Raw genomic sequence first — 27,982 nt, forward strand, 5'->3', positions numbered from 1 at the left:
CAATGTTGCCAAGGCCAGAGTGATTCAGTCCACAGTGTTCGAATCCTCAGACAGAGATTACAGCACAGCTGTTCTTTCCTTGGAGATGGTCTCCAGATCTGGGTAAAGTCGCTGTGAAGAGTTCCCCACACGCTGTCACTTCGCAGAGTCAGAGCGGCGTCCGGAGGAATCATTCTCAGTGGTGCTGTGGTCGTCTCCGGTGAGATGAAGAAGTGACGTGTCCTCATAAAGAGAGAGAAATTGCCGAAGCTTGCCCTCCCATTTGAAGATAAGCCGGAATGCGTGACCCCAAGATGTCCTTGGAGCGTAGAAACATGGAACACTGGTCGGAACTTTCGCCCTTTCTGCAGGGTCGAGGCTGCCAGATCCTGGAAGAGAAGGGCCTGAAAGTCAATGGGGTGCTTAGCCCCTGCCTCCCGCAAAATACGCTCTTGAGTTGAAAGTTATGGACGCAGGTCAGGATATCGGGAGGGGGGGCCGTCGCTGGCCGCTTGGCCCCAACGCGATGTGTGCGGTATCGTTTAATCCTTAGTTCCAAAGAGTGCCCCAGGAAATGTCGGAAGAGATCCATGACAAAGGCCTCAATGTCCTGTCCCTCCAAACCCTGAGGGACCGCCCGGCTGCTGATGGTATTCCGGCGGGAGCGGTACTCAAGGTCCCCTGCGTGGAATTGGAGATGGAAGTGCTGGTCCCGGAGTAGCAAAACCTCTTGTTGATTCTGAGAGAGCTCCTCGTCGAGGGCGGCCGTCTGGTTTTCTAAGTCGTCAACTCTCTCACCCACCGAGGCCAAATCCCTGCACACCTCTTGTATCTCCATAGTCAGGTCTTTCTTCATGGAGTGGAACTTCCTCGTGAAGTCCGCAAAGAGAGACTCCAGGACACTGCGTGTGACCCATCCCTCAGGGTCATCCTGCGCTAGTGCTTCAGATCCACTAGACCGAGCCTTGCGGAGGAGATCCCTCACCGATCTGTCCTTTCGAGTTTTGGCGGAAGCCATGGGGATGAGATAAACTCCCCTCACCCATCAGGAGAAGATAGGGCCGCCCTCGAACGAAGATATGGGCACTTAGAGGTGGGCCGGTCTGTTCTCACAGCGTATTGCTGGCCCACCTGTCTTGCAGGGTGTAGGGGGTCCCAGATGGCTAAGTCTCCCTGCTCCGCTACTCGCGGGACCTAGCATGGACAGGCTCTTCTCCAAACACTAAGGCGCTGTCCCGCCGGCCCACTCAAATTCTGGCTGCTGCGAGCGTGGCCGCTAGGGCAGACTACATCGTCCTCCCTCTGTCTGGTCAGCTCCGGGCCACACCAGGCACAAGGGGCCTCATCTCCAGCCTGCTCTCCGATTGGGCCTTGCGCCCACATGGATATCAGCGCTGCACTCCTGCGGGCTGCCACCAGAGCTCCGCACCAATCAAAATAAGGGGGAAAAGGGCGCCTCACTAGGAGTGCAGCGCGCGGGCCACAGTGCGATCCCTCAGCTCCCAAGGTGGCAAGTGTGGGCAGGTCACCACTGCAGTAGGTGCTCGGGGGTCTTCAAAAGCTGGATGCCGGCTCGCCTTTTCGGAGTGGCAGAGTTAGCTCCTCCAGCCGTCGCAGTCCACCATGTCGGCTAGCGGAGCTGCTCCGCTGTGTGTCCTGATGTGAGATGGAGTGTGATGCCTGCTCCCCCCCGCAGCACCCGCCGCGGTCTCCCTGGGGCCGCTATGGGGATACGCACCGATGCGCGCCGCCACTCCCGGGTCCACTCTGCCTGGCCGTTGAGTAGGCCGCAGATCACACGACGGTCATCAGAAAGCCAGACACAGTATTGAGTACCGGCTCCGCTCCACAGCCGAAAACAGGCTGCTGCCGCTGTCACCAGACCGAGGTAAGGCCAGAACATGGGCTCAGGGTCCACTATACGGTGCTATGTGGCAAGGGCCTAGGCGAAAGACCGGAGTGGTGAGTAGACATGTCCCACTCAGTCGCCGTCTTGGACACACCCCTTTCCTTGTTTTAAAATTTTTAAAATGAATATGTTAACGTTTTTAAACATTTTAAATGACTGCTTGATAATTTCATGCGCTGACAATCAATGTGTATTTCGACAATGTGTATTATTACTGTTAATTATTGGGAGGAGTGGGTGTTATATTCGATATCGGTGCCCTAATATAGGTCTAGGGAACATCTTACACTTTCCCTACATCAGCTCCTGTCATTTCATATGAACGAGCCTTATAAGGACATAACTCCAAATAAGGAAAGACTGCCTTGTATGTACATAACGCCTAATAAGGTCGGCAGCCTTTTATGGACTAAACCTTTCACCTAGTTCATGACAAGGGTGGGTTCTGCCCGATCGATACTGCTAAGACGTCCTATTTAGCACAAATTAATAATTAATGAGTACACTCTCCAGGAGGTACACTTCACCTCTCCCATTGACGCACAAGATTTAATCCCCAAACGTCATCCTCATACTGAACAATGGGTAACACAAGCACATAGATTGTATACATACAGCACCTCTTGCTACCAGTAAGCAGGAGGGACCCGAGAAATTAAAGGCCGACACACTCATTAGCTCTTTCGCAGTAACCCACCTGCTAGATACATTTAGGTACGTCTAGTCAGGCATCTTGGGAGTACGCACTTTATTTTATAAATGCATTCTATATTCATGTATAGGTTCATGACCATTGCAAAATGGTAGAACAATACTATTTCTTCTTATTCACTGTACTGCTGGCTCTATATCTCTGCTACTGTGTTACAGTCTTAACAGCACACTTATTCTACATGAGAAGAACTACTGTACAATAAATTATTATTGTAAACACGTTCAACTGTTTCTTCTCTGTATCTCTCAGAGAGCAAAAACAAGCAAGCACGAGTGACTGGGTGAAAAGTAGTATATTGTTTCCACGAGTCTGAGGTTATTGTGTTCTAAAGTTGCACAAACTAATCTCTCTGATACCAGAAGATTCTAGTGGCACTGCGAGATAGCTAATGCGAACCATGTGCTAATATATGTGGCGGGGGTGTACACAGAGTCAGTCTGCCACCAGACCCACAGTATATGTTATCCGTAGTCGTCGTAGGTCCTGCATGACAGGGTACTTTTTGGGATTACATTACACCAGTGCAGAAAAAAAACAGAACAGTATTTTTCCAATCATGGCATGAAACTATAACTATACTCAGAAGCCTTCCCTTGCTTAGTTTGATGTAAATCTGTTGAGAACTACTTGAGCAACCAGTGCTAAAAGAAGGTGGAAAGTGGGCTTAGAGGTTCGTTACAGTGCTGTCTTGACAGTTAATTCATGGATCCTTTAAGGATAATACATTTGAAAAATGATAAAATCCCATTGAGAAAGGGAGTATTTTTCCCTTCATCCACTGAACAATTTGGAGATCGGAGCGTTCAATGCTCTGATCAATCTGACCGGCCAGCAGAAACAGAACATTTTGGCTACAGTAATCAGTATATAATGCCAGACAACAAACGCTGTTCCCTGTAAAAAGCGACAAAGATGATGTAATGTTACGGAGAAGCATCTCTTGACCCAGATTAGAATATGTGGGATAGGCAGATACTGACCGCAGATATACAATCAACACTAAGGGTCTAATTACGAGTCTGGCAGTCCAAGGAATGCCAGACTTGTGGGGGCATGGCAGTGGAGGTCTTCCTTCTGCCCTATTACAATTAAGATGGTTGGATTGCCATTGCCCCGCCACAGCTGCCAGGGAACCGCTGTTCACTGGCAGTGTTGCTGTGTTCAGGAGGCCTAAATATGCTTGGCGGATAGCCAAGGTTCTGCAAAGCATATTACGAGTTCACTCTCTGCCAAGGTTTTGATGGTGGTTCCTCCTGCATAAAACCTGTGGTGGAGAGGAAACAAAGGAGGCCCTACATGGCCCATTTGTGACTCTGCACCATGGGGTGCAAGCAGGGGTGCACAACATGTGCACCCCCCTGTGTGCATGCACCATAGTCCCTGAAGGGAATGGACTACACAGTCCATGCCATGCAGGAACTGTTTTTGGCGTTCCCATTGTGATGCCCATTTTCAGAGCACCGCCGTGGGAACTGTGAGAAGTTGGCCTGATATATAGTGCTCACTATTCTAGTGATCACTGTGTATCATACCAAACGACCCTTATTGATGATTGATTGTAAGTCAACCTTATAGACCAGCTATCCTAGTAGCATGGATAAGAGCAGTCTTTAGGCTAAACTCTAGAGGGCGTGTTAAGCCAGCTGTTATACCATCACATATACCCCTTGAACACCAAGTGAAAGGACACCACACAAGTTGTTATGAAATAAAAGGATATTTATTTATAACAAGTCTACCCTGATCTCTTTATGAGTCAGGGAGCTAAGCACACAATAAAACTCTTATGAAAATACTTTAAGTCGCACAATTTACACAAATGCCCGAGGGGCACGAAAAACCATATACACTAAAAGTGGAATGCGAAATACTAGCAGGTAAGTAACAAGATCCAGAGGCTTCAGGATCGCTAGGACTACACTACTGAACCCTAAGGTTAGGAGCAGGAGGCCTAGGGAGATCGGGTGCAGAGTGTGCACTCTCACGCGGGATGCGGGACAAAGTCTATGGATGCTAGTTTTCGTAAAGTTACAGTTATCGGACGAATCCGACTAGATAGGCTGAAACCGAAAAAGGATCTGGACACTTAGATAGTGAACCTACGTTGGAGCACCGAAATGCTCAGGTTACCTAGCCCAGGGGCTGCGGCTGCATAGGGTTCAAAAGACGTCTAGAATCCTCGTTACAGTCTACGGAGCCTGAAAGAAGAAGTTGCTGGCAGGCGACCAGTGATGATGTTCGGAGTGATCCAAGCCTAGATCGGTGATGGAGACGACCTGAAAGCAGAGGGGACTCAGTTCTTAATCACTAGCCAGTGATCAGATGGGCACCAGGATGGCACTGGATGAAGTCACCTCGAGCAGGTGAGTGGACGACGCTGGGCTCATCAGTCTCTCGGACCAGGAGGCGTTGTCGGCGACCAGGATGGAGGTGCGAGCTGTCCCACGAAGGTGTCTGCTGTCGGCGCTGCTGCAACCAGGATTGGAGCAACAAGCCTTGGCAAAGGCAAGCCCACTCGGTGGGGACAAGATGGAGTCTGGAGTGGACCAGGAGGGTCCGGGGTGCTCCTCTGTTGGAGGGGAGCAAGGGCCAGTCTGGAGCAACCAGACCAGTGATGGAAGTGTCGTGGTTCGTCGTCAGGAGGGCTACAAGCCAGCAGGCAAGTGGCCGGACAGCGCGGTGAGCAGCAAAGAGCAGAAGGGCCCCACGCAGATCTCGTGGATGCTGGGGTGCTGGACTTCGGTGCTGGAGCTGCTCAGGGTTAGGGCTTCTCAAACCCCAAAGCACTCACTCGAGGATCCCTTGGCGGTCGTGCTGGATAAGCGTCGTGCAGTTTTGAAGATGGCCGGTCCATTCAGGTCTCGTCGCACCCACAAATCTCAGCTGGGCTGATGATGTAGGTAGAGGTCAGAGGTGCCAGGGAATCCGGGTCTCGTCGAGCTGGGCAGTCTTGATCCGGAGGGTGGACTTGCAGCAAACCGCATGCGCTTAGATGGTGCCCGCTGGTGCAGGGTGGCTACTCCTTAGCCACAAGGGAGAGTCTTCAGAAATGTTCAAGAGTTCTTTCGTGGAAAGAAGTCAAGATTCAGAATTATCTAATCTGGGAAGGGGGCCCACTCCTACCTTTATACTAAAGAAAGGGGCTGGCACACGACTAGGTCCTGCCCATGGGTGGGACCAGGAAGGGGTGGTTACACCCCTCTCCCTTGTCCAGACTTTCCCCAGCTCAGGGGCTGGTGTGCCCCTGGAACTGGTTCAAGCCGGCATATGCACAGTGAGCACCGGGGTGCCACTTGCAGTCACCTTCCTCTCAGCCCTGCCTACCTGGGATACAGTAAACTCTGTCTGGGATGGTGCTAGCACCGCCCCCCTTTGTCCAAACTCTCCTCGCTGGAAGGACTCCCAGCAGCAGGAGGTCAGACTTGTGTATGTGGTGGCAGCATCCATTTTGTGATGCTGAGGCTTGAGTTAACTTTAACCGGGGTTCACAGTTACATACATGTTGTGTCCCTCTAGAAGGGTGGAATGCTAACCCCGGCGCCAGAATTGGCGAGGGGTTAGTATTCCAATTCGTATGACACCTTATGTGACATGTTTTGATAAAGCGATACCAAAGATAGCAGATAACCGCGAGGATTATAATGCACTTAAGAGTATATGGTACGCGTTATCATGGAACAGCTATTAGGACTTGGTTCCGCAAGCTGCAAACGGGCTCAGCTCATGCCAGAGCACCATCTCATATAATTCCAAGCACTCTGCCTTCAGGATTGATAAGGCCTGCCATAGGAGTGACTGATAGGAATACATGTGTCCATTTTAGGGTTAGATACAGGAATACTATATCTAAAGCAAAGGGTGATTACACCACCTTGCCCCAGCTGTCGTGCAGCCAGTTGTGTCAGATTTGGAGGGCTAGCCAGGGGTGGCATAATACATGCTGCAGCCCCTGGTAGGCCCTGGGTACACCTATGCCCTGGATACCTAAGGTATGCTGTACAGGGACTGATAAGGTGACTCAGTATCCAATTGGTTATGCACCTAAGGTACATGGAATCCATTTTACAGAGAGAGCAGTAGGCCTGGGGCCCTGAATAGCAGGGTCCCAGGTCAACAAAGTCGAAAAACCAGCAAAACACCAGGCCAAAATTTGGGGGTAACCATAGTCAGATATCCACCTTCCTACATAACCCCCCCCCCCCAAACGAAAGGAGATAAGGCTATCCTTGACCAGGTAAGCCTATATTGCCTGAGTGGCCATATGAGGTGGTATATGCACTGGCATGGTTACCTCCTATCTCATGGTCCACTAAGCAATCCCTCGCCCTAAGGGTATCTGAGGGTCTCCACCATAGGGAATCTCTATCTGTGGTGTGTTTTGGCAAAGTAAAAGGCTGGTGTGGGAATGGAGTACTGAAGTGAGACTTCACTAATGTTGGGCTCAACTTCCTCCAATCACTATCCACCATATGTGCCTTTCTTTCCATGACTGAGTTGCTGTGAGATCTCAGGGTCAACCTCTGGCTACCTAAAGCTGGAGGCTGGGTCCCTCTGTTTGGCTTACTGGAGGGACAGGTCAGGTTTGGGGCTTTTAGGTCCCAGGTTTGGCTGTGCCCAACAGTGTCCATCTGTGGGAGGTCCCTAACTAATTTTAAGGGGGATCCCTCAAGAGTTTGTTTTATTTTCACTTGGCTAGGACTACTAGCTTCAGTGCCCTTAATCTGCTGATTGGGGAGTTCTTTTGGACAGGCGGCCCTTTGGGGTCCACCACTGGCCTCCCTGACCTCTACAGCCCTGGGCTGACTGAGGCAGGGTAGAGAGGGGCAGGTTACCTGCTCCAGACTGGGTCCCACCTTGGAAGGGTCCACTGACATCAGGGGCTCTGCCAGGCTAGGCCTGACTACCTCTGGGGCAGTTCCTTCACAAGGGGTCAGATCAGTTCCCTGAGGAGGCTGATCCTTTCCTAGAGTCTGGTGGGAGGGAGATTTCTCTTCCTCCTAAATGCTCTCTGTCTGAGTGGAGTGATCCATACTTTCGGGCTTCACAACACTATTATCTGTCTGAGGTTGAGCTGTGGCCATCACAACTCCACCAACCTTTTCAGGAAGGGACTCAGTTTGGGTATGGGCTGTGACCATCACAGCCTTGCCAACCTGTTCAGGGAAGGAATCTGTCTGAGATTGGGCTGTGACTGGCACAGCCCTCCTGACCTGTTCAGGGAGGACATCTTGGACTGGGGCTGTGGCTATCACCCCCCCACTAATCTTACCATGGAGGTTTACCATTTTAAAATGGGTTTCTTGCTCTACCTCAGCCCAGGCGGAGATCTCTAAATCATTCCCCAGTAGGCAATCTACAGGCAAGTTTGGTGACACTGCCACTCTCTTGTGGCCAGTGACACCTCCCCAGCTGAGATTGACCACTGCTATGGGATGATCTCTCTGCACTCCATCAATGTTGGTTACCTGGTATGTGGCTCCAGGTATAAGTTGCCTTGAGGGGACCAGACTCTCAGTCACCATGGCGATGCTAGCCCCTGTGTCTCTGTAGGCCTCAACTTTTGAACCATTGATGAGGGGCTCCTGTCTGTACTTGCCCAAAGTGTTGGGACAAGCTGTGAAGTTGGCAAACCCCATGCCAGTCTCACAGACAAGAGTATCTAAGTCAGGGGACCTGGTTAAACCAGAGTCCTCAGGAACTCCCACAGTAAATGCACCCAGATTCTTGGGGGCACTCCCACCACCTGGGGGATTACTACTAGTAGTAACAGGAGGCTGGGAAGTTTTACTTGGGGGTATGTTCTCCTTATTGTCGTTGGCCCTTGGGCAACTGCTGTCAGTTTTGTAATGGCCTACCTGTTTGCAGGTATGACAATAAGGTTTCTTTTGGGAATTGGAAGGATTCTGGGACCCACCCTTTTCAGAGGATTTTTGGGGCCCTGTGGTTTGATCAGAAGATTTATTCCCACCCTTCTCTTGAGGCTTGGTTGATTCCTTCTTTTGGTCACCACCCTGGTTCTTAGGCCTAATCCTGGTTCTGACCCATTTGTCTGCCCTCTTACCCAATTCTTGTGGAGAGGTCAGATCAGAGTCTACAAGATGCTGGTGTAATAACTGGTTCTGACAATTATTTAAGACTTGCTCTCTCATAATAAGATTATACAATCCTGTGAAGTCAGTAACTTTACTACCCAATAGCCAGCCTTCTAGAGCCTTAGTGGCACAATCAACAAAGTCAGTCCAATCCTGAGACTGAGTTTTCTGGGTGTCTCTGAACATCAACCTGTACTGTTCAGTTGTTAAGCCAAACCCATCAACCAGTGTATTCTTCAGGACTTGGTAATTGTTAGCATCCTCAGCTCTAGTAGTGAGGAGCTTATCTCTACCTTTACCTTCAAAGGAGAGCCACAAAATAGCTGCCCACTGACTCTGGGGGATGCACTGGACAGTGCAGGCCCTCTCCAAAGCAGTCATCCATTTGTGGATGTCATCCCCTTGTTTAAAGGGGGGGCACTATCTTACTCAGGTGTCTAGTGTCTAAACTCCTGTCTTTATCTCTAGGGATAATGCTGCCACCAGTGGGGTCTGCCCCACTCAATTTCTGCTCTCTAGCAAAGGCAAGTCTCTCTTTGGCAAGGGCAAGTTCTTCCCTCTCAATCCTCAGATTGACTTCCCTCATCTTAGCTTCATGCTCTCTTCTCTGAGGGGATGTCATCCCTCTGTGAGAAGAGGCCTGGGAGCCATTGGTATGAATGGATCTGTTAGAGCCTCTGGAATGAGACCTAACTTGTCCACTCCCAATGTTAAGCCTGCCTGAAAGTGGACCTGGGGGTCCCCCAAGACCATTTTCATGCCTGCTTAAGTTGGTCCTGGTGAGTCTACTGACTTCTACCTGACCCTTGTCTGCCTCATCCCCTGACAACTCCTGTTCCTCTTCCTCCTCTTCACTAACTGTTCCATTGAGGTTGAGGTCAGGGTCCCCAAGGGTTCCCTCTAAGGGGGGCATGTTCCCATCTGGATTAGAAGGGCCTCTGTTAGAAGCCCTCCTCGCATCATAAGTCTCTAAGAGACCTATCAGAAATGGGATGGTAGGGTTAGAACCCTGTTTTAGATTCCTGGAGGTACACACTTGTCTCATCTCCTGGAAGCTAAGAGCTGCACATCTTGACATGACCTGTGGAGGGTCAACTGACATAAGGGGAGCCTCTGAGTTCTCTCCTTTGTCTGATATGCTTTTCTAGTGAGGTGTAAGTGGTGCACTTACCTACACTATTTGTTTGCCTACTGATCCCTTGCTAAGAGTTGTAGTCAGGGTGTGCTAAGCCCTGTTGGACTACAACAGCTGGTTCAGTAGAACTCAGAGTATTCTAAGCTAAGTTATATGTACCTTTGTACTTATGTGATCTTTCAAATGATATTCTTAGGATACGTGTGGTAAAACAACAGCAAGCTCAAATCCCAACCGCTGCTCACCAATGTGAGAAGTTGGCCTGATATATAGTGCTCACTATTCTAGTGATCACTGTGTATCATACCAAACGACCCTTATTGATGATTGGTTGTAAGTCAACCTTATAGACCAGCTATCCTAGTAGCATGGACAAGAGCAGTCTTTAAGCTAAACTCTAGAGGGCATGTTAAGCCAGTTGTTATACCATCACATATACCCCTTGAACACCAAGTGAAAGGACACCACACAAGTTGTTATAAAAATAAAAGGATATTTATTTATACCAAGTCTACCCTGATCTCTTTATGAGTCAGGGAGCTAAGCACACAACAAAACTCTTATGAAAATACTTTAAGTCGCACAATTTACACAAATGCCCGAGGGGCACGAAAAACCATATACACTAAAAGTGGAATGCGAAATACTAGCAGGTAAGTAACAAGATCCAGAGGCTTCAGGATCGCTAGGACTACACTACTGAACCCTAAGGTTAGGAGCAGGAGGCCTAGGGAGATCGGGTGCAGAGTGTGCACTCTCACGCGGGATGCAGGACAAAGTCTATGGATGCTAGTTTTCGTAAAGTTACAGTTATCGGACGAATCCGACTAGATAGGCTGAAAACGAAAAAGGATCTGGACACTTAGATAGTGAACCTACGTTGGAGCACCGAAATGCTCAGGTTACCTAGCCCAGGGGCTGCGGCTGCATAGGGTTCAAAAGACGTCGGGAATCCTCGTTACAGTCTATGGAGCCTGAAAGAAGAAGTTGCTGGCAGGCGACCAGTGGTGATGTTCGGAGTGATCCAAGCCTGGATCGGTGAAGGAGACGACCTGAAAGCAGAGGGGACTCAGTTCTTAATCACTAGCCAGTGATCAGATGGGCACTAGGATGGCACCGGATGAAGTCACCTCGACCAGGTGAGTGGGCGACGCTGGGCTCTGCAGTCTCTCGGACCAGGAGTCGTTGTCGGCGACCAGGATGGAGGTGCGAGCTGTCCCACGAAGGTGTCTGCTGTCGGCGCTGCTGCAACCAGGATTGGAGCAACAAGCCTTGGCAAAGGCAAGCCCACGCGGTGGAGACAAGATGGCGTCTGGAGTGGACCAGGAGGGTCCGGGGTGCTCCTCTGTCGGAGGGGACCAAGGGCCAGTCTGGAGCAACCAGACCAGCAATGGAAGTGTTGTGGTTCGTCATCAGGAGGGCTACAAGCCAGCAGGCAAGTGGCCGGACAACGTGGTGAGCAGCAAAGAGCAGAAGGGCCCCACGCAGATCTCGTGGATGCTGGGGGGCTGGACTTCGGTGCTGGAGCTGCTCAGGGTTAGGGCTTCTCAAACCCCAAAGCACTCACTCGAGGATCCCTCGGTGGTCGTGCTGGATAAGCGTTGTGCAGTTTTGAAGATGGCCGGTCCCTTCAGGTCTCGTCGCACCCACGAATCTCTGCTGGGCTGATGATGTAGGTAGAGGTCAGAGGTGCCAGGGAATCCGGGTCTCGTCGAGCTGGGCAGTCTTGATCCGGAGGATGGACTTGCAGCAAACCGCATGAGCTTAGATGGTGCCCGCTGGTGCAGGGTGGCTACTCCTTAGCCACAAGGGAGAGTCTTCAGAAATGTTCAAGAGTTCTTTCGTGGAAAGTAGTCAAGATTCAGAATGATCTAATCTGGGAAGGGGGCCCGCTCCTACCTTTATACTAAAGAAAGGGGCTGGTACACGACTAGGTCCTGCCCATGGGTGGGACCAAGAAGGGGGTGGTTACACCCCTCTCCCTTGTCCAGACTTTCCCCAGCTCAGGGGCTGGTGTGCCCCTGGAACTGGTTCAAGCCGGCATATGCACAGTGAGCACCGGGGTGCCACTTGCAGTCACCTTCCTCTCAGCCCTGCCTACCTGGGATACACAAAACCCTGTCTGGGATGGTGCTAGCACTGCCCCGGACAGGAAACCCTTTCTCCAAGCTCTCCTCGCTGGAAGGACTCCCAGCAGCAGGAGGTCAGACTTATGTCTGTGGTGGCAGCATCCATTTTGTGATGCTGAGGCTCGAGGTAACTTTAACCGGGGTTCACAGTTATGTAAATGTAAATGTAAATGTATTTGAGCTTATATAGCGCACAGCTACCCACAAAGGGTTTCCCGACGCTTGCTTAGGGAACCCGTCCTGGTATTCCCCTGTGAGATAACCCCGACAGGGTATCCACAAGGTGAAAGCCAGGCATCCCGCCGCAGGGGCCGTTGTGGAGATTAAGCAAGCTATTGCCCAGAGTCGCAGAGTGTGAACCCGTGAGTCGAGAAGGCACCGGAGCGAGAATTATCGAGTCCGTGGAATTTTTGAGCCCAAGACCCGCCGAGGCGGGGAATTGAACCCTGGTCCAGGGCCGATCTCAGCTTCCTGGTCTGCCGCCTCTAACCCCTGAGCCACACTTCTCCACAGTTACATACATGTCGTGTCCCTCTAGAAGGGTGGAATGCTAACCCCGTCACCAGAATTGGCGAGGGGTTAGTATTCTAATTCGTATGACACCTTACTCGACATGTTTTGATAAAGCGATACCAAAGATAGCAAATAACCGCGAGGATTATAATGCACTTAAGAGTATATGGTATGCGTTATCATGGAACAGCTATTAGGACTTGGTTCCGCAAGCTGCAAACGGGCTCAGCTCATGCCAGAGCACCATCTCACAAAATTCCAAGCACTCTGCCTTCAGGATTGATAAGGCCTGCCATAGGAGTGACTGATAAGAATACATGTGTCCATTTTAGGGTTAGATATAGGTATACTATATCTAGAGCAAAGGGTGATTAAGGTATGCTGTATAGGGACTGATAAGGTGACTCAGTATCCAATTGGTTATGCACCTAAGGTACATGGAATCCATTTTACAGAGAGAGCAGTAGGCCTGGGGCCCTGAATAGCAGGGTTCCAGGTCAACTAAGTCGAAAAACTAGCAAAACACCAGGCAAAAAGTTGAGGGTAACCATAGTCAGATATCCACCTTCCTACAGGAACGTAAAAAAAAAACAGACCACCAGATATGAGAAACACTTGTAATCTGGCGGGCGCCCCAACCATGGGTTTGGTGGTGTGGAGATGAGGCTGACCCGGCGAAGCACCGCCTAACTCATAATCTTGCCCTAATTCTTTCTTGAGGGAATAGCATACCCACATTTGGGTTCATGGATCCATAAACATTTTTTTTAATTGATATTTTTTGCTACTCCTTAAAAACAAGTATAAACAACAAAACAATTCACAGGGTAAATATGCATGGCTAAAATCTTACACAATGCACACTGTGGACCCCAGGGCTTGTTTGCGGCCTGGCCATATGCAGGATTGGCTGCAAGCATAGGAATGGGCACAAGGCCTTGTCACAATCAAGGGACTGTGGCCAAAACCCTGTTGCGCAAGGCCAAAAGCAATGCTCAGCATGGCCTTGATTACAAGGGAAGCATGGGCGCAGGATACCAGCAGCAGTGACTTCTTCCTTTGCCTTACTCTGACTACCAGTAAGAGCACATCATAACAGCCCTGCATAGATTACAATATACAACTGCACTAAGTGACAATTATTGAAAAACATAATGTCTAAATATTTAAGGAGTAATGCCCTGACGACGTTGATATAAGTGAGTCAATTACATTTCTGGCACAGACTATATAAATGGTCCGTAACACAATTTTTATATGTGAAGCATAAATTACAGTCTAACAAACAATAAATGTATGTGTTTTTCACCACTACACACTGCAAAAAATAAATCATCTTTAGGTGCTACCAAATCTAGAAACTAAAGGTGGCAATACATACCAAACGCGCATAGGCAATTGGGCACAGATAATGAAAATGTGCAGCAGGTTCTGATAGAGTAGGGTTACGAGCTGGGTATCATAAGTCCACATCCACCGCATAGTGCCGACTAAACAAGGCCAAAGGCCATTTGCAGGGGTTTTGGACATGTGTGGATTAGGTATGGCCAAAGGCCACACCCAGTCGACGTATTGGACATCACTAAGGACTAGCCCCAACAGAATGTGCTAGAGGGAGCAGGATGACGTTGACTGCTGCCCATGCATACATCATAAGAAAAACATATTAATTTACTAAATAACCTAAATTATAGCTCCACTTTAGATATTGTTGGTAAAGTGTTTGCACACTTGTTCCTGGTTAGTTACTCCAAGAGAGTATGGTATATACAATGTTCCCACTAAAGGTGCCCTTACAGGGTACGGAGATGGATGCAGCTTATAGTTTACAGTACATAGTAGCATTTTAACCAATAACAAAGATTCATATATTTTTTTGGCATGATCATATATTCAAAATCAGAATACAAATGAATCAGAATGTAGGAGAAATATTTTTGTCAAAAGCAACAGAACAACCTAAGTGTAAAATGAATAAGAATGTTCAAAATGGTGCAAATGACAATAGTAGATAGGATAACAAACCACTGCTGTACGTATGTTCGCCTGTGACTTTATGCCCACGTATTGGAAGTATATCATATTTGTGAAAGTTTTCAAAAATGCAGACCTCTTTGACTCGGATGATATTCTTTAGATCCTGTTGGCTTTCTTTCAGTTCTTCAACTAAAATATCTACATGTTCTTTTTCATTTGAGAGTTCTTGAATTGTCACCTGTATTAAAGATTGTAATTTCAAATAAAAAGTTACATCATGCCAGAAGATAAAGCATTTGCATATAAACCATGATGTGTCTCAATGTAAGGGTTTTCCATACGATTAACAGTCGACCAGGAAACACTTTCATTCTCAAACATTACACAGTTGTAATTATATTTAGTTTATATGTGTTGAGGTCTCCACCCCAAGTTAAGAGATAATGAACAGAAATACTAAAACTAATAGAAAACGCCAAAAGCAGTGAGAATGTCTGTAGTTCCTGTGGAGTGTGCAGCAAGTGTGTAGTAACACAGGCTTTCTTAAACGAGCCATTGATTCAGCCACCTCAAGCCGGCTCTACCTAGTGAACCAATACCTTTTTTGTCATGGACTGTAAAAATGGACCAACATACAGATATTACATAGAGTGCAAGATTAAAGTCTGACAAACGTTATAGGGATGTCTTTTTAAGTTACACCGTTTGTTTCTACCATAGAGTAGGTTTTGGGGTCAGCCACTTACTCATGACTGGATGACTCCGTTGCCTATCCCACTTTTGATTTGATGGCTTTCCTTCCTCCTAGTCCCAATACTGCCTGCCAACATCCTGCTCTCTGGGACCAATTTACAAAGGTAAAGTTAGGCCAGAGGTCTTACTTAGGCCAAAAGTCTAACTCTATTTTTTTATTCAGTGTTCACAAATGGACTTGCGAGTAGTATCTCTACGCCTGCGGAGGTTCCACACTTGGTGCAGGTGTACAGATACTACTCATAAGTCCATTTGTAAATACAAAAAAGTAATAACCGTTGGTCTAACTTTATCTTTGCGAATCTCTATGTTTAATGGGACGCATGTCATATATCCCCTCTCCCTCCCCCCTCCCTCTCTCAAATGCAGTCCACCCGCTTTTCAGTCCTGGTGCAACGGCTTTTATTATTCATTTTAATAAGGGCCTAGATACTGAAAAGCACTGTCCAGCCTTTTTTACATGCTTTGTGTGACTTCTTTTATTTTTTTTCCTTTAATGATCTAATATTTCTGTTTCCAATGTTAGATTGGTGAATTAAAATTGGCGGTCTCCGTTATGGCAGATGTGCATACATGGGTCACAAGGCAAGTGTCACGATGCATGCAAAAACATCGATTGCCTTCTTGGAATGGGAATTCTTTAATAGAAAAGCCATTTCAGATTACCGGCCATGCATGTGTACGTGTCATGAAGCATGCAATTGGAAAGCAAGTATCAGCAAAGCCATACACTCAGCAATTTAAAAGCTGTAACCTAATGGTGTTGGCAATGCTTGTTTGAACAACATATCCTTTAAAACAAATCAACTTCAAATGCTATCAGATTTAAAAATAAAAAATGCTCATGACCTGCACAGAGATGAAAGGGCACAGCTAATGGCCATATAAAGCAAGTTCTGGTAGAGAAAGACTAGCAGTGGGAGCTGCCACTACTAAAACTTGGTGAGGCAGTGCGGGGGGTATTTATGATTGCACCCCCCCCCCCCTGGTGAGGCAGGGGGGGGTGCAATCATAAATAAATAAAAGAAGAACTTACATGTGGCTGCCGGGTGCTGCCTTGGTGCTTCCCTGCTTCCACCGCCTCACTGCACCTCTGCTCCCCTCCCCACCCAATCCAGACTCTGCCCTAATGCTATTACACAGCATGATAAAAGCACCAGGATAGGTCTGAGCAGGTGGAAATGCAGCTCAGTTAGGGATAGGAAGCCTGTACCTCTTCTTCCATCAGGCTGTGCAAGACAACTGGGTAGGAGAAATGTATGTGTGCGTGTCTGTGTGCAGTCCTAAGATGGCCGGCCAAACTGACAATGCCCACATCCTGTGCACCTACCACTCCTTCTCCATGGCTGCTGCTGAAGCAGAGCTTGGCCCACCCCTCCCCATACTTGGCTAACTCAGACGAGTGAGGGAAAATGAAAATGATAAAAAAATAAGTTTCCTGTCTTTCAGCAGTTGGGCAACGCCCCTCTGCCATAACGAAGGAGCTGTCCCTGGAGACTAGATGAAGGGCATTGCCAAAGGGCACACAGAGCTAATTATTTATGGGCAAAGCAAACACAACAAGATGATGGACGGAGTGCTGAAACTTTTAAACCACTACCCCCCAGTTAAGAGATCAGAGTGTAATCCATTGTTCTTTTGCTCACTTTGCCACCCCAGATTGGAACCAGCCATACGCAAATCAGCCTCAACCTTGTTTCTCATGGGAACAAAACAGCTGGTACTGCCAAGCCATGTCCTCCCTGGACTGGAAACCAGCATCCTAGGACCGATTTCGAGGTTACACCCCTCATCAACCAGGCTAGCATCAATCCAGCAGCACAGCAAGCAAGGGACCCATGTCTGGACATACCCTTGGCCACTTAGGGCGAGGCTTAGGATGCTTGTTGCTGGTCCAGGGAGGATCTGGCCTGGCAGTTCAGGCTGGGCTGTTCCCACGGGGAGCAGGGTCGAGACTGATTTGCATAAGTCTGGGTCTTAACTGGAATGGCTTGGCGAGCAAAAAAACGATGGATTTAGTCTAGATCTATGACTGGGGGTGAATGTTTGATTGGCTCAGCATTCCGTCCATCATTTGTCCTTTTTAGGTCTCGACCTCTGCCAATGCGCTTGCGCATTGCAGATGTCAAGATCTATAGGAGTTGAAACAAACTCTTTGAACAAGCGTGGATTACGTGCAGTTCATGTGATCCGCGTCCACATCAAACCTATCAGCCTCGCACCAGACTTCAATGGAATGCCTAGTTCCCTTCCACTCGCTCGCTCCCCCCACTCGCTCGCTCCTCTGCTCCCCCATTCACACAACCATTAGACCATTTGTGCCTCACATTCCCCCCCACCAGACTACAAAGGAATGCCTCCCGCTCACCCGCCCCCTGACTCACCAGCTGTTTGTTTTGTCTCTTTTCTCAGTTGCGCTTGGCAGCTAACATGACTTTACATTTGGACAGAGCGTTACTCATTTGCAATATTTATTTGGGCTATTTTAGCCTTAAAATATAACTTTGCTTACTCCAATAAAATTAGTTTGCCAAGGAATACTTGTGACTTAGAAAGAAATGTTCGGCATTCTTTTCGGCTATTAGTTTTGAAAAAAAAAGCACTGCGTTGAACAATAACGTTGTTGAATTGGGAGAGGAATCATTTTAGCCAGACATGATTTTATACTTTCAGTTGGTACTCAAGTCATTACTCGTGTAATCTAGTAAGGCACATGTTTTCGCGTGCCAGTAATAAATATACAACAGCACTGTGAAATCCTCCATCAGAAAAGGCATGCAAAGCGAGTCGATGATCAACTCGTACATTATTATTTTTAAAACTCAGTGGTAAAGAAATTAGCATCAAAGACATACGTAAGAGTAAATTTATATCTGTTCTGGCGTGCTTAATTGGTCGGAAATTTGTTGTACTGCAGTTAAGGCACCTTCTGCAGAGATCTTCGTTTAACCATCAGTTTTCTGGGGATAATGATGGTGAGATAATCCTGGTGGCTAATGCGCTTGTTAGAGATTGCTGTGTTTTGTCTAATCACAGTTTTCACTCAGAGCAGCATAGAGATTCTGCTGCAAATCACAGATTTGCATTTTATGTAGAAAGTGGTTTGTTGCTTTTGACAGAGGTCCTTTTGTAACTTACAATTCATAAATTGGTAGAAAACCTTCTGATATAGCTTAATGAGCTATGAGCAGGTATCAAGGAACTGCATGCAAACCGCAGGCAAAGGTTGAACCTTATTTTTTCTCAATCTGTCATTATTCTAAGATTGCTGAAAACGACTCCACTCCTTTGCACTGTAATAAAGTCCTATTAGTTCAGACAAAGTTGACCATTGTGTTGCAATTTTAATTTCCAACTGTTTCTCCAGACAGTGCACTTTTAACATGCCGACCAGTAAAGACAATATGTAACTCCTACATTTTGTTGCCTCTATTGTCTCACATCACATTTCCTGAACATTCATTTACACATTTGTATCATTTATTGTCTCTGAGTAATGTGTGTCTGTGATGTAAAATGCTCTGACATTCTACACTGGAATGAGTGGAGTTATAAAAGAATGAAATAAAAAAAAAGGAATATGTGCTATAAAATCGTTATTTCTTTAATCAATGATACAGACAGATACAGCTGAAATTCGTACAGTGGATGCCTATAGCTTGAACACAGTGACACGCCTGCCTCCAAATCTAAGTTTCTCTTTAATAGTTGTGAAGTGATAAGAAGCTGTGTGCCATTATATCCCTCCCTTGCACGGGCATGTAGGTGTGAGGCTCTACATACTCTCATCCAGCGTGATACTGGGAAAAATCGAGGGCGGGTGGCCTTTAAATGAGGCGTTTGCTTTAGCACTCCATGAATCTGATGCATTTGATGATATTAGACTGTTTGAAGAACTATACTGAATATTGTGCCATCACCACAAGAAACTGATCACTGCTGCACGCCTCACACTGCTGCATGCCTCACACTGCTGCACGCCTCACACTGCTGCACGCCTCACACTGCTGCATGTCGCACACTGCTGCACGCCTCACACTGCTGCACGCTTTACACTGCTGCATTACTCACACTGCTGCACGCCGCAAACTGAAACTGCTGCATTACTCACACTGCTGCATGCTGCACACTGCTGCACGCCACACACTGCTGCATTACTCATACTGCTGCATGCTGCACACTGCTGCACGCCTCACACTGCTGCACGCCTCACACTGCTGCACGCCTCACACTGCTGGATGCCACACTGCTGCACGCCTCACACTGCTGCACGCCACACAGTTGCACGCCTCACACTGCTGCACACCACACTGCTGCACACCTCACACTGCTGCACGCCACACACTGCTGCACGCCTCACACTGCTGCATCACTCACACTGCTGCATGCTGCACACTGCTGAACGCCACACACTGCTGCACGCCACACACTGCTGCATGCCTCACAATGCTGCACGCCTCATACTGCTGCACGTCTCACACTGCTGTGTGCCTCACACTGCTGCTGCCTCACACTGCTGCACACCTCACACTGCTGCACTCCTTACACTGCTGCATTACTCACACTGCTGCATTACTCACACTGATGCACGCCGCACACTGCTGCATTACTCACACTGCTGCATTACTCACACTGCTGCACGCATCACACTGCTGCACGCCTCACACTGCTGCACGCCTCACACTGCTGGATGCCACACTGCTGCACGCCTCACACTGCTGCACGCCTCACACTGCTGCACGCCACACAGTTGCACGCCTCACACTGCTGCACACCACACTGCTGCACACCTCACACTGCTGCACGCCACACATTGCTGCACGCCTCACACTGCTGCATTACTCACACTGCTGCATGCTGCAAACTGCTGAACGCCACACACTGCTGCACGCCACACACTGCTGCATGCCTCACAATGCTGCACGCCTCACACTGCTGCACGCCTCACACTGCTGTGTGCCTCACACTGCTGCTGCCTCACACTGCTGCACACCTCACACTGCTGCACTCCTTACACTGCTGCATTACTCACACTGCTGCATTACTCACACTGATGCACGCCGCACACTGCTGCATTATTCACACTGCTGCATTACTCACACTGCTGCACACCGCACACTGCTGCATTACTCACACTGCTGCATGCTGCACACTGCTGCACGCCACACGCTGCTGCATTACTCATACTGCTGCATGCTGCACATTGCTGCACGCCTCACACTGCTGCACACCTCATACTGCTGCACGCCTCACACTGCTGCACGCCTCACACAGCTGCATGCCTCACACTGCTGCACGCCTAACACTTCTGCACGCCTCACACTGCTGCACGCCTTACACTGCTGCATTACTCACACTGCTGCATGCTGCACACTGTTGCATGCCGCACACTGCTGCAGTACTCATACTGCTGCATGCTGCACACTGCTGCATGCCTCACACGCTGCACACCTCACACTGCTGTTCGCCTCACACTGCTGCACGCCTCACACTGCTGCATGCCACACTGCTACACGCCTCACACTGCTGCACGCCTCACACTGCTGCACGCCACACTGCTGCACGCCTCACACTGCTGCACGCCACATTGCTGCACGCCTCACACTGCTGCACGCCACACACTGCTGCACGCATCACACTGCTGCACACTGCTGCATTACTCACACTGCTGCATGCCACACACTGATGCACGCCACACACTGCTGTACGCATCACACTGCTGCACGCCTCACACTGCTGCACGCCTCACACTGCTAGGCGCCTCACACTGCTGCACGCCTCACACTGCTGCACGCCTCATACTGCTGCATGACACACTGCTGCACGCCTCACACTGCTGCACACCTCACACTGCTTCACGCGTCACACTGCTGCACGCCGCACACTGCTGCATGCCGCAAACTGCTGCACGCCCCACACTGCTTCACACCTCACACTGCTGCACGCCTCACACTACTGCACGCATCACCCTGCTGCATGCGTCACACTGCTGCACGTGTCACACTGCTGCACGCATCACACACCTGCATGCTGCACACTGCTGCATTACTCACTCTGCTGCACGACACACTGCTGCACACCACACACTGCTGCACGCCAAACACTGCTGCACGCCACACACTGCTGCTCGCTACACATTGCTGCACGCCTCACACTGCTGCACGCCTCACACTGCTGCACGCCTCACACTGCTGCACGCCTCACAACACCACCAAATCACTCAGGGACACCACTATATCACTCTACGACACCACCATATCACTCAAGGACACCATCACATCACTATAGGACACCATCACATCACTCTAGGACACCACCACATCACTCTGGGACACCACTGCATCACTCTGGGACACCACCGCATCACTCAGGGACACCACCGCATCACTCTGGGACACCACCACATTACTCTGGGACACCACCACATCACTCTGGGACACCACCACATCACTCTGGGACACCACCACATCACTCGGGAGCACCACCACATCATTCGGGGGCACCACCACATCACCCACGGGGACCACCACATCACTCTGGGACACCACAACATCACTCTGGGGCACCACAACATCACTCAGGGACACCACCACATCACTCAGGGTCACCACCACATCACTCAGGGACACTACCACATCACTCTGGGACACCACCACATCACTCTGGGACACCACCACATCACTCTGGGACATCACCACATCACTCAGGGGCACCACCACATCACTCAGGGACAACACCACATCACTCACAGACACTACCACATCACTCAGGAACACCACCACATCATTCAGGAACACCACCATATCACTCTGGGACACCAACACATCACTCTGGGACACCACCACATGACTCTAATACACCACTACATCACTCAGCCCAACCACACCATCACTTAGCACCACAACAGCATCACTCAGCACCACAACAGCACTGTCCTTGCTTGCTACCAACAAGCATTGCCATAGCCAATATGACTTGCATTAGGAAAGTGTATGCTACTGGCTTTGTGAATAACAATGCTATTAATTTATATATTTTCAAAGCCAACACATATTAAAAAAAATTGTCATTTACAGTACCAATAGCTCACACTTTCCTAATGCGAGACTTATTGCATTGCAAATGCTTGTTGCATCTGTCGCCTAAGTGGGAAGGGAATGCCCAGACATGGGTGTCATGCTCACCACACCACCAGATTCAAGCTAGCCTGGCAGATGAGAGGTGAAACCCCGACCAGTCCAAGGATGCTTGTTTCTGGTCCTCGTAGGACCTGCCCTGGCAGTGCGGGTTAGACTGTTCCCATAGGGAGCAGGGCCAAGACTGATTTGTACATGGCTGAGTATAAACTTGAATGGCATGGCATGCAAAAAACGATGGACTTAACCCAGATCTGTGACTGTGGAAGAATGTTTGATTTGCTCATCATTCTGCCCATATTCTGTTCTTTTAAGAATTTCTAGCCCTAAGTGGGTAGGGTATGCCCAAACGTGGGTCTGGTGCTCGCCATGCCACCAGATTCAAGTTAGCCTGGCTGATGAGGGGTGAAACCCCGAAACCCGTCCCAGAATGCTTGTTTCTGGTCCAGAGAAGATCTGACTTGGCAGTTCGGACTGGGCAGTTCCCATGGGGGGCAGGGTCAAGGCTAATTTGCATATGGCTGGGTCTAAACTGGAATGGCATGGCATGCAATAAAAACATGGTTTTTACCCAGATGTGTGCCTGGAAGTGAGTGTTTGACTTAGCTATTGGCCCATCATCTGTTTTTTTTTGCATTTGTCACCTTAAGTGGGAAGGGTATGCCCAGACGTCGGTCCCATGCTTGCCAGGGCACCAGATTCAAGCTAGCCTAACTGATGAGGGGTGAAACCCGGAAAACGGTCCCAGGATGCTTGCTTCTGGTCCAGGGAGGAACTGGCCTGGCAGTTTGGGCTGGACTGTTCCCATGGGGAGCAGGGTCAAGACTGATTTGCATATGGCTGTCTGAACTGGAATGGCAGGGTGGACAAAAACAATGGATTTAACTCAGATCTGTGACTGCGGGAGGAATGTTTGATTGGCTCAGCTTTCCGTCCATTAACTGTTCTTTTTGCATTTGTCGCTCTAAGTAGGAAGTGTGTGCTCAGACGTAGGTTCTGTGCTCACCAAGCCACCAGATGGAAGCTAGTCTGTCTCATGATGGGTGAAAACCCTAAAAACCGGTCCCATGATGCTTGTTTTTGGTAAAGGGAGGACCTGGCCGGGCAGTTTGGACTGGACTGTTCTCATGGGGAGTAGGGTCAAGACAGATTTGCATATGGCTGTGTATGAAGTGGAAAGGCATGGTGGGCAACAAACAATGGATTTAACCCAGATCTGTGACTGGAGATGAATGTTTGATTGGCTCAATATTCCTTCCATCATCTGTTATTTTTGCATTTTTCACCCTAAGTGGGAAGGGTATGTCCAGACGTTGGTTCCGTGGTCGCCACGCCACCAGATTCAAGCTGGCCTTGCTGATAAGATGTGAAACTCCTAAACTGGTCAGAGAATGCTTGTTTCTAGTCCTGGGGGGACATGGCCTAGCAGTTAGGAATGGACTGTTCCCATGGGGAGCAGGGTCGAGACTGATTTGCATATGGCTTGGTCTAAACTGGAATGCTATGGCATGCAAAAAAACTAAAATGGATATAACCCAGATCTGTGACTTGGGGTGAATGTTTGATTTGCTCAGCATTCCGTTTGTCATCTGTTCTTTTTGCATTTGTCACCCTAAGTGGGAAAGGTGTGCCCAGACATAGGTCCTGTGCTCGCCACACCGCCAGATCCAAGCTAGTATGGCTGATGAGGGGTGAAAACCACAAAACCGGTCCCAGGATGCTTGTTTCTGGTCCAGGGAGGTCCTGGCCTGTCAGTTTGTGCTAGACTTTTCCCATGGGGAGCAGGGTCAAGACGGATTTGCAGAAAGGCGGGGTCTAAACTGGAATGGATGGTGTGCAAAAAAACGATTAATTTTCCCCAGATCTGCGACTTGGGGTGAATATTTGATTGGCTAAACATTCAGTTCTGTTCTTTTTGCATTTGTCGCTCTAAGTAGGAAGGGTGTGCTCAGACGTAGGTTCTGTGCTCACCAAGCCACCAGATGGAAGCTAGTCTGTCTCATGACGGGTGAAAACCCTAAAAACCGGTCCCATGATGCTTGTTTTTCGTAAAGGGAGGACCTGGCCGGGCAGTTTGGACTGGACTGTTCTCATGGGGAGTAGGGTCAAGACAGATTTGCATATGGCTGTGTATGAAGTGGAAAGGCATGGTGGGCAACAAACAATGGATTTAACCCAGATCTGTGACTGGAGATGAATGTTTGATTGGCTCAATATTCCTTCCATCATCTGTTATTTTTGCATTTTTCACCCTAAGTGGGAAGGGTATGTCCAGACGTTGGTCCCGTGGTCGCCACGCCACCAGATTCAAGATGGCCTTGCTGATAAGATGTGAAACCCCTAAACTGGTCGGAGAATGCTTGTTTCTAGTCCTGGGGGGACATGGCCTAGCAGTTAGGACAGGACTGTTCCCATGGGGAGCAGGGTCGAGACTGATTTGCATATGGCTTGGTCTAAACTGGAATGCTATGGCATGCAAAAAAACTAAAATGGATATAGCCCAGATCTGTGACTTGGGGTGAATGTTTGATTTGCTCAGCATTCCGTTTGTCATCTGTTCTTTTTGCATTTGTCACCCTAAGTGGGAAAGGTGTGCCCAGACATAGGTCCTGTGCTCGCCACACCGCCAGATCCAAGCTAGTATGGCTGATGAGGGGTGAAAACCACAAAACCGGTCCCAGGATGCTTGTTTCTGGTCCAGGGAGGTCCTGGCCTGTCAGTTTGTGCTGGACTTTTCCCATGGGGAGCAGGGTCAAGACGGATTTGCAGAAAGGCGGGGTCTAAACTGGAATGGATGGTGTGCAAAAAAAAGATTAATTTTCCCCAGATCTGCAACTTGGGGTGAATATTTGATTGGCTAAACATTCAGTTCTGTTCTTTTTACATTTGTCGCTCTAACTAGGAAGGGTGTGCCCAGACGTGGGTCCCGTGTTTGCCACGCCACCAGATTCAAGCAAGCCTGGGTGATAAGGGGTGAAACCCCTAAACCGGTCCCAGGATGCTTGTTCCTAGTCCTGGGAGGACCTGGCCTGGCAGTTCGGACTGGACTGTTCCCATGGGGAGTACGGTCAAGACTGATTTGCGTATGGCTGTGTCTAAACTGGAATAGCATGGTGGGCAAAAAACAACGATGGACAGGGATGAATCTTTGACTGGCTCAGCCTTCCGACCATCATCTGTTCTTTTAGCATTTGTCACCCTAAGTGGGAAGGGGATGCCCAGAAGTGGGTACCGTGCTCACCACACCACCAGATTCAAGTTTACCTGGCTGATGAGGGGTGAAACCCAGAAACCGTACCCAGGATGCTGGTTTCTGGTCCAGGGAGGCCCTGCCCTAGCTGTTCGGGCTGGACTGTTCCCATGGGGAGCAGGGTCAAGACTGATTTGCATATGGCTGCATCTAAACTGGAATTGTATGGCATGCATCATATAGGTTAATACAAGATTCAAGTCCCAATGAGGCACAATAAAGGGAGAAGGAGGGAACTTATTAGTAAGTCCCTTCAAAAATCTTAATACTACAGGAGATTTAAAAAGAGAGGGCTGATCCGGCAAACAGAGAAATGCTGATAAGGCCGAAAGATAACCTTTGACAGTGGCAACAGCAAACCCTTGCCGTGCCAGAGAAAGAGCAAACAACAAAATATCAGACAAATGAGCCTTTAACGGGTCAACATCCCTCTCCCTACACCAAGAGACAAACTTAGACCACCTATACGAATAGATGGACTTGGTGGAGTCGCGCCTGGCAGAAAGAATGACATCCACCACATCGTGAGGGAGAGAGAAAGAATTCAGATTGCCCCGTTCAATCTCCAGGCATGAAGGTGTAATGTCTGGAGGTGGGGGTGTAGAACCTGCCCCTCCATCTGAGAGAGGAGGTCTGCCCTGAGAGGGAGACGGAGCAGCGGGTGAGAGGAGAGGTGGAGAAGATCTGTGTACCACACCCTTCTTGGCCAATCCGGGGCGACCAATATGACTTGGACCCGGTCTTGGCGAATCTTCCTCAGGACCTGAGGAATCAAGGGTATGGGAGGAAACGCGTAAAGGAGCTGACCTCCCCAGCTCAACTGAAACGCGTCCCCCAATGCTCCTTGCATCGGATACTGGAGACTGCAGAATGACAGGCACTGAGCATTCTCGCAAGTGGCAAACAGATCCACCCGAGGAGTTCCCCACATCTGAAAGATGTCGTGAACAACCTCCGGGTGAAGCCTCCACTCGTAGTCAGCAGAGAACTGCCGACTGAGAACGTCCGCACGTACGTTCAGGACTCCGGCCAGATGATTTGCCATCAGACAAATCTGGTGGTCCTGAACCCAGGACCAGAGACGCAGAGCCTCTTTGCAAAGACACCACGACCCTACTCCTCCCTGCTTGTTGATGTACCACATCGCGGTCGTGTTGTCCGTCAGGACTTGGACCGACCGACCTCGAAGGGAAGGGAGGAAGGCCTTGAGTGCCAGACGTATGGCCCGCAATTCCAGAAGGTTGATGTGAAGCAACCTTTCCTCTGGAGACCAAAGACCCTTGATCTCCAGATCCCCCAGATGAGCTCCCCACCCTAGAGTAGATGCATCCGTTATCACCGTGGCCACCGATGGTGGAAGCTGAAAAGGCTTTCCTTGTGACAGATTGCCTTCCACGCCCCACCAAGACAAATCCGCTGCAGTTTCTCTGGAGATCTTCACTGACTCCCCGAGATCTCCGTTGTGCTGATACCACTGCCTGCGGAGGCACCACTGGAGTGCCCTCATGTGCCAGCGTGCATGGTTGATCAGGAGAATGCAAGAAGCCATCAGACCGAGCAGGCGAAGGACCTTCAGGACCGGAACAACCGCTCCATTGTGTAATAAAGGAATCATTTCCTGAATGTTGCGAATCCTTTGTGGAGGAGGAAATGCACGACATACAGTAGTGTCCAGTACCGCAGCTATGAACAGGTTGCGCTGGGAGGGCACAAGGTGAGATTTGGGCACGTTTATCGAAAAACCCAACCTGAACAACAGCTGCGATGTCTCTTGCAGGTGATAAAGCACCTTCTCGGGCGACTCCGCTTTGTTCAGCCAGTCGTCCAGATACAGGAATACAGGTATCCCCGACCTCCTGAGATGTGCCGCCACCACTGCCATCACCTTGGTGAAAACTCGAGGCGCAGTAGTAAGTCCAAACGGAAGGACCGCAAACTGGTAGTGCTGCGATCCCACCGTAAAACGGAGATACTTCCTGTGCGACTTCAGGATTGGGATGTGAAAATACGCATCCTGCAAGTCGATTGACACCATCCAGTCTTCTTCCAACAGCGCTTGAAGAACCTGCGCAAGAGTGAGCATTTTGAATTTCTCCTGCTTGAGATAGAGATTCAAAATCCTGAGGTCCAGGATTGGACGTAACCTGCCATCCTTCTTGGGGATCAGGAAATACCGGGAGTAGCACCCCTGACCCCTCTCCTGCTCCGGGACCACCTCTATCGCACCTTTTTTGAACAAAGCCAGGACTTCTTCCTGCAGGCGAATAAGGTGGTCCTCCGAACAAAAACCCTGGCAAGGAGGGTAATTGGGAGGGAACTCCTGGAAAGGAAGAGCATACCCATTTTCTACGAGATTGAGAACCCAAAGATCTGATGTAACCGATTCCCAATCCC

General features: G+C 49.2%; 1 protein-coding gene across 1 annotated transcript in view; it reads right to left on the reverse strand.

Moving 5' to 3' along the window:
- SYCP1 (synaptonemal complex protein 1) overlaps positions 1-27,982 on the reverse strand; it is a 5,090,281-nt gene that overhangs the window by 3,270,202 nt on the left and 1,792,097 nt on the right. The window contains exon 17 of the mRNA XM_086919665.1: positions 14,583-14,687. Within this exon, the coding sequence (XP_086775791.1) occupies positions 14,583-14,687 (105 nt within the window). The remainder of the gene's footprint in view (positions 1-14,582; positions 14,688-27,982) is intronic.

The sequence above is a fragment of the Lissotriton vulgaris genome, chromosome 5 (genome assembly GCF_964263255.1).
Source record: "Lissotriton vulgaris chromosome 5, aLisVul1.2, whole genome shotgun sequence".
Lineage (NCBI taxonomy): Eukaryota > Metazoa > Chordata > Amphibia > Caudata > Salamandridae > Lissotriton > Lissotriton vulgaris.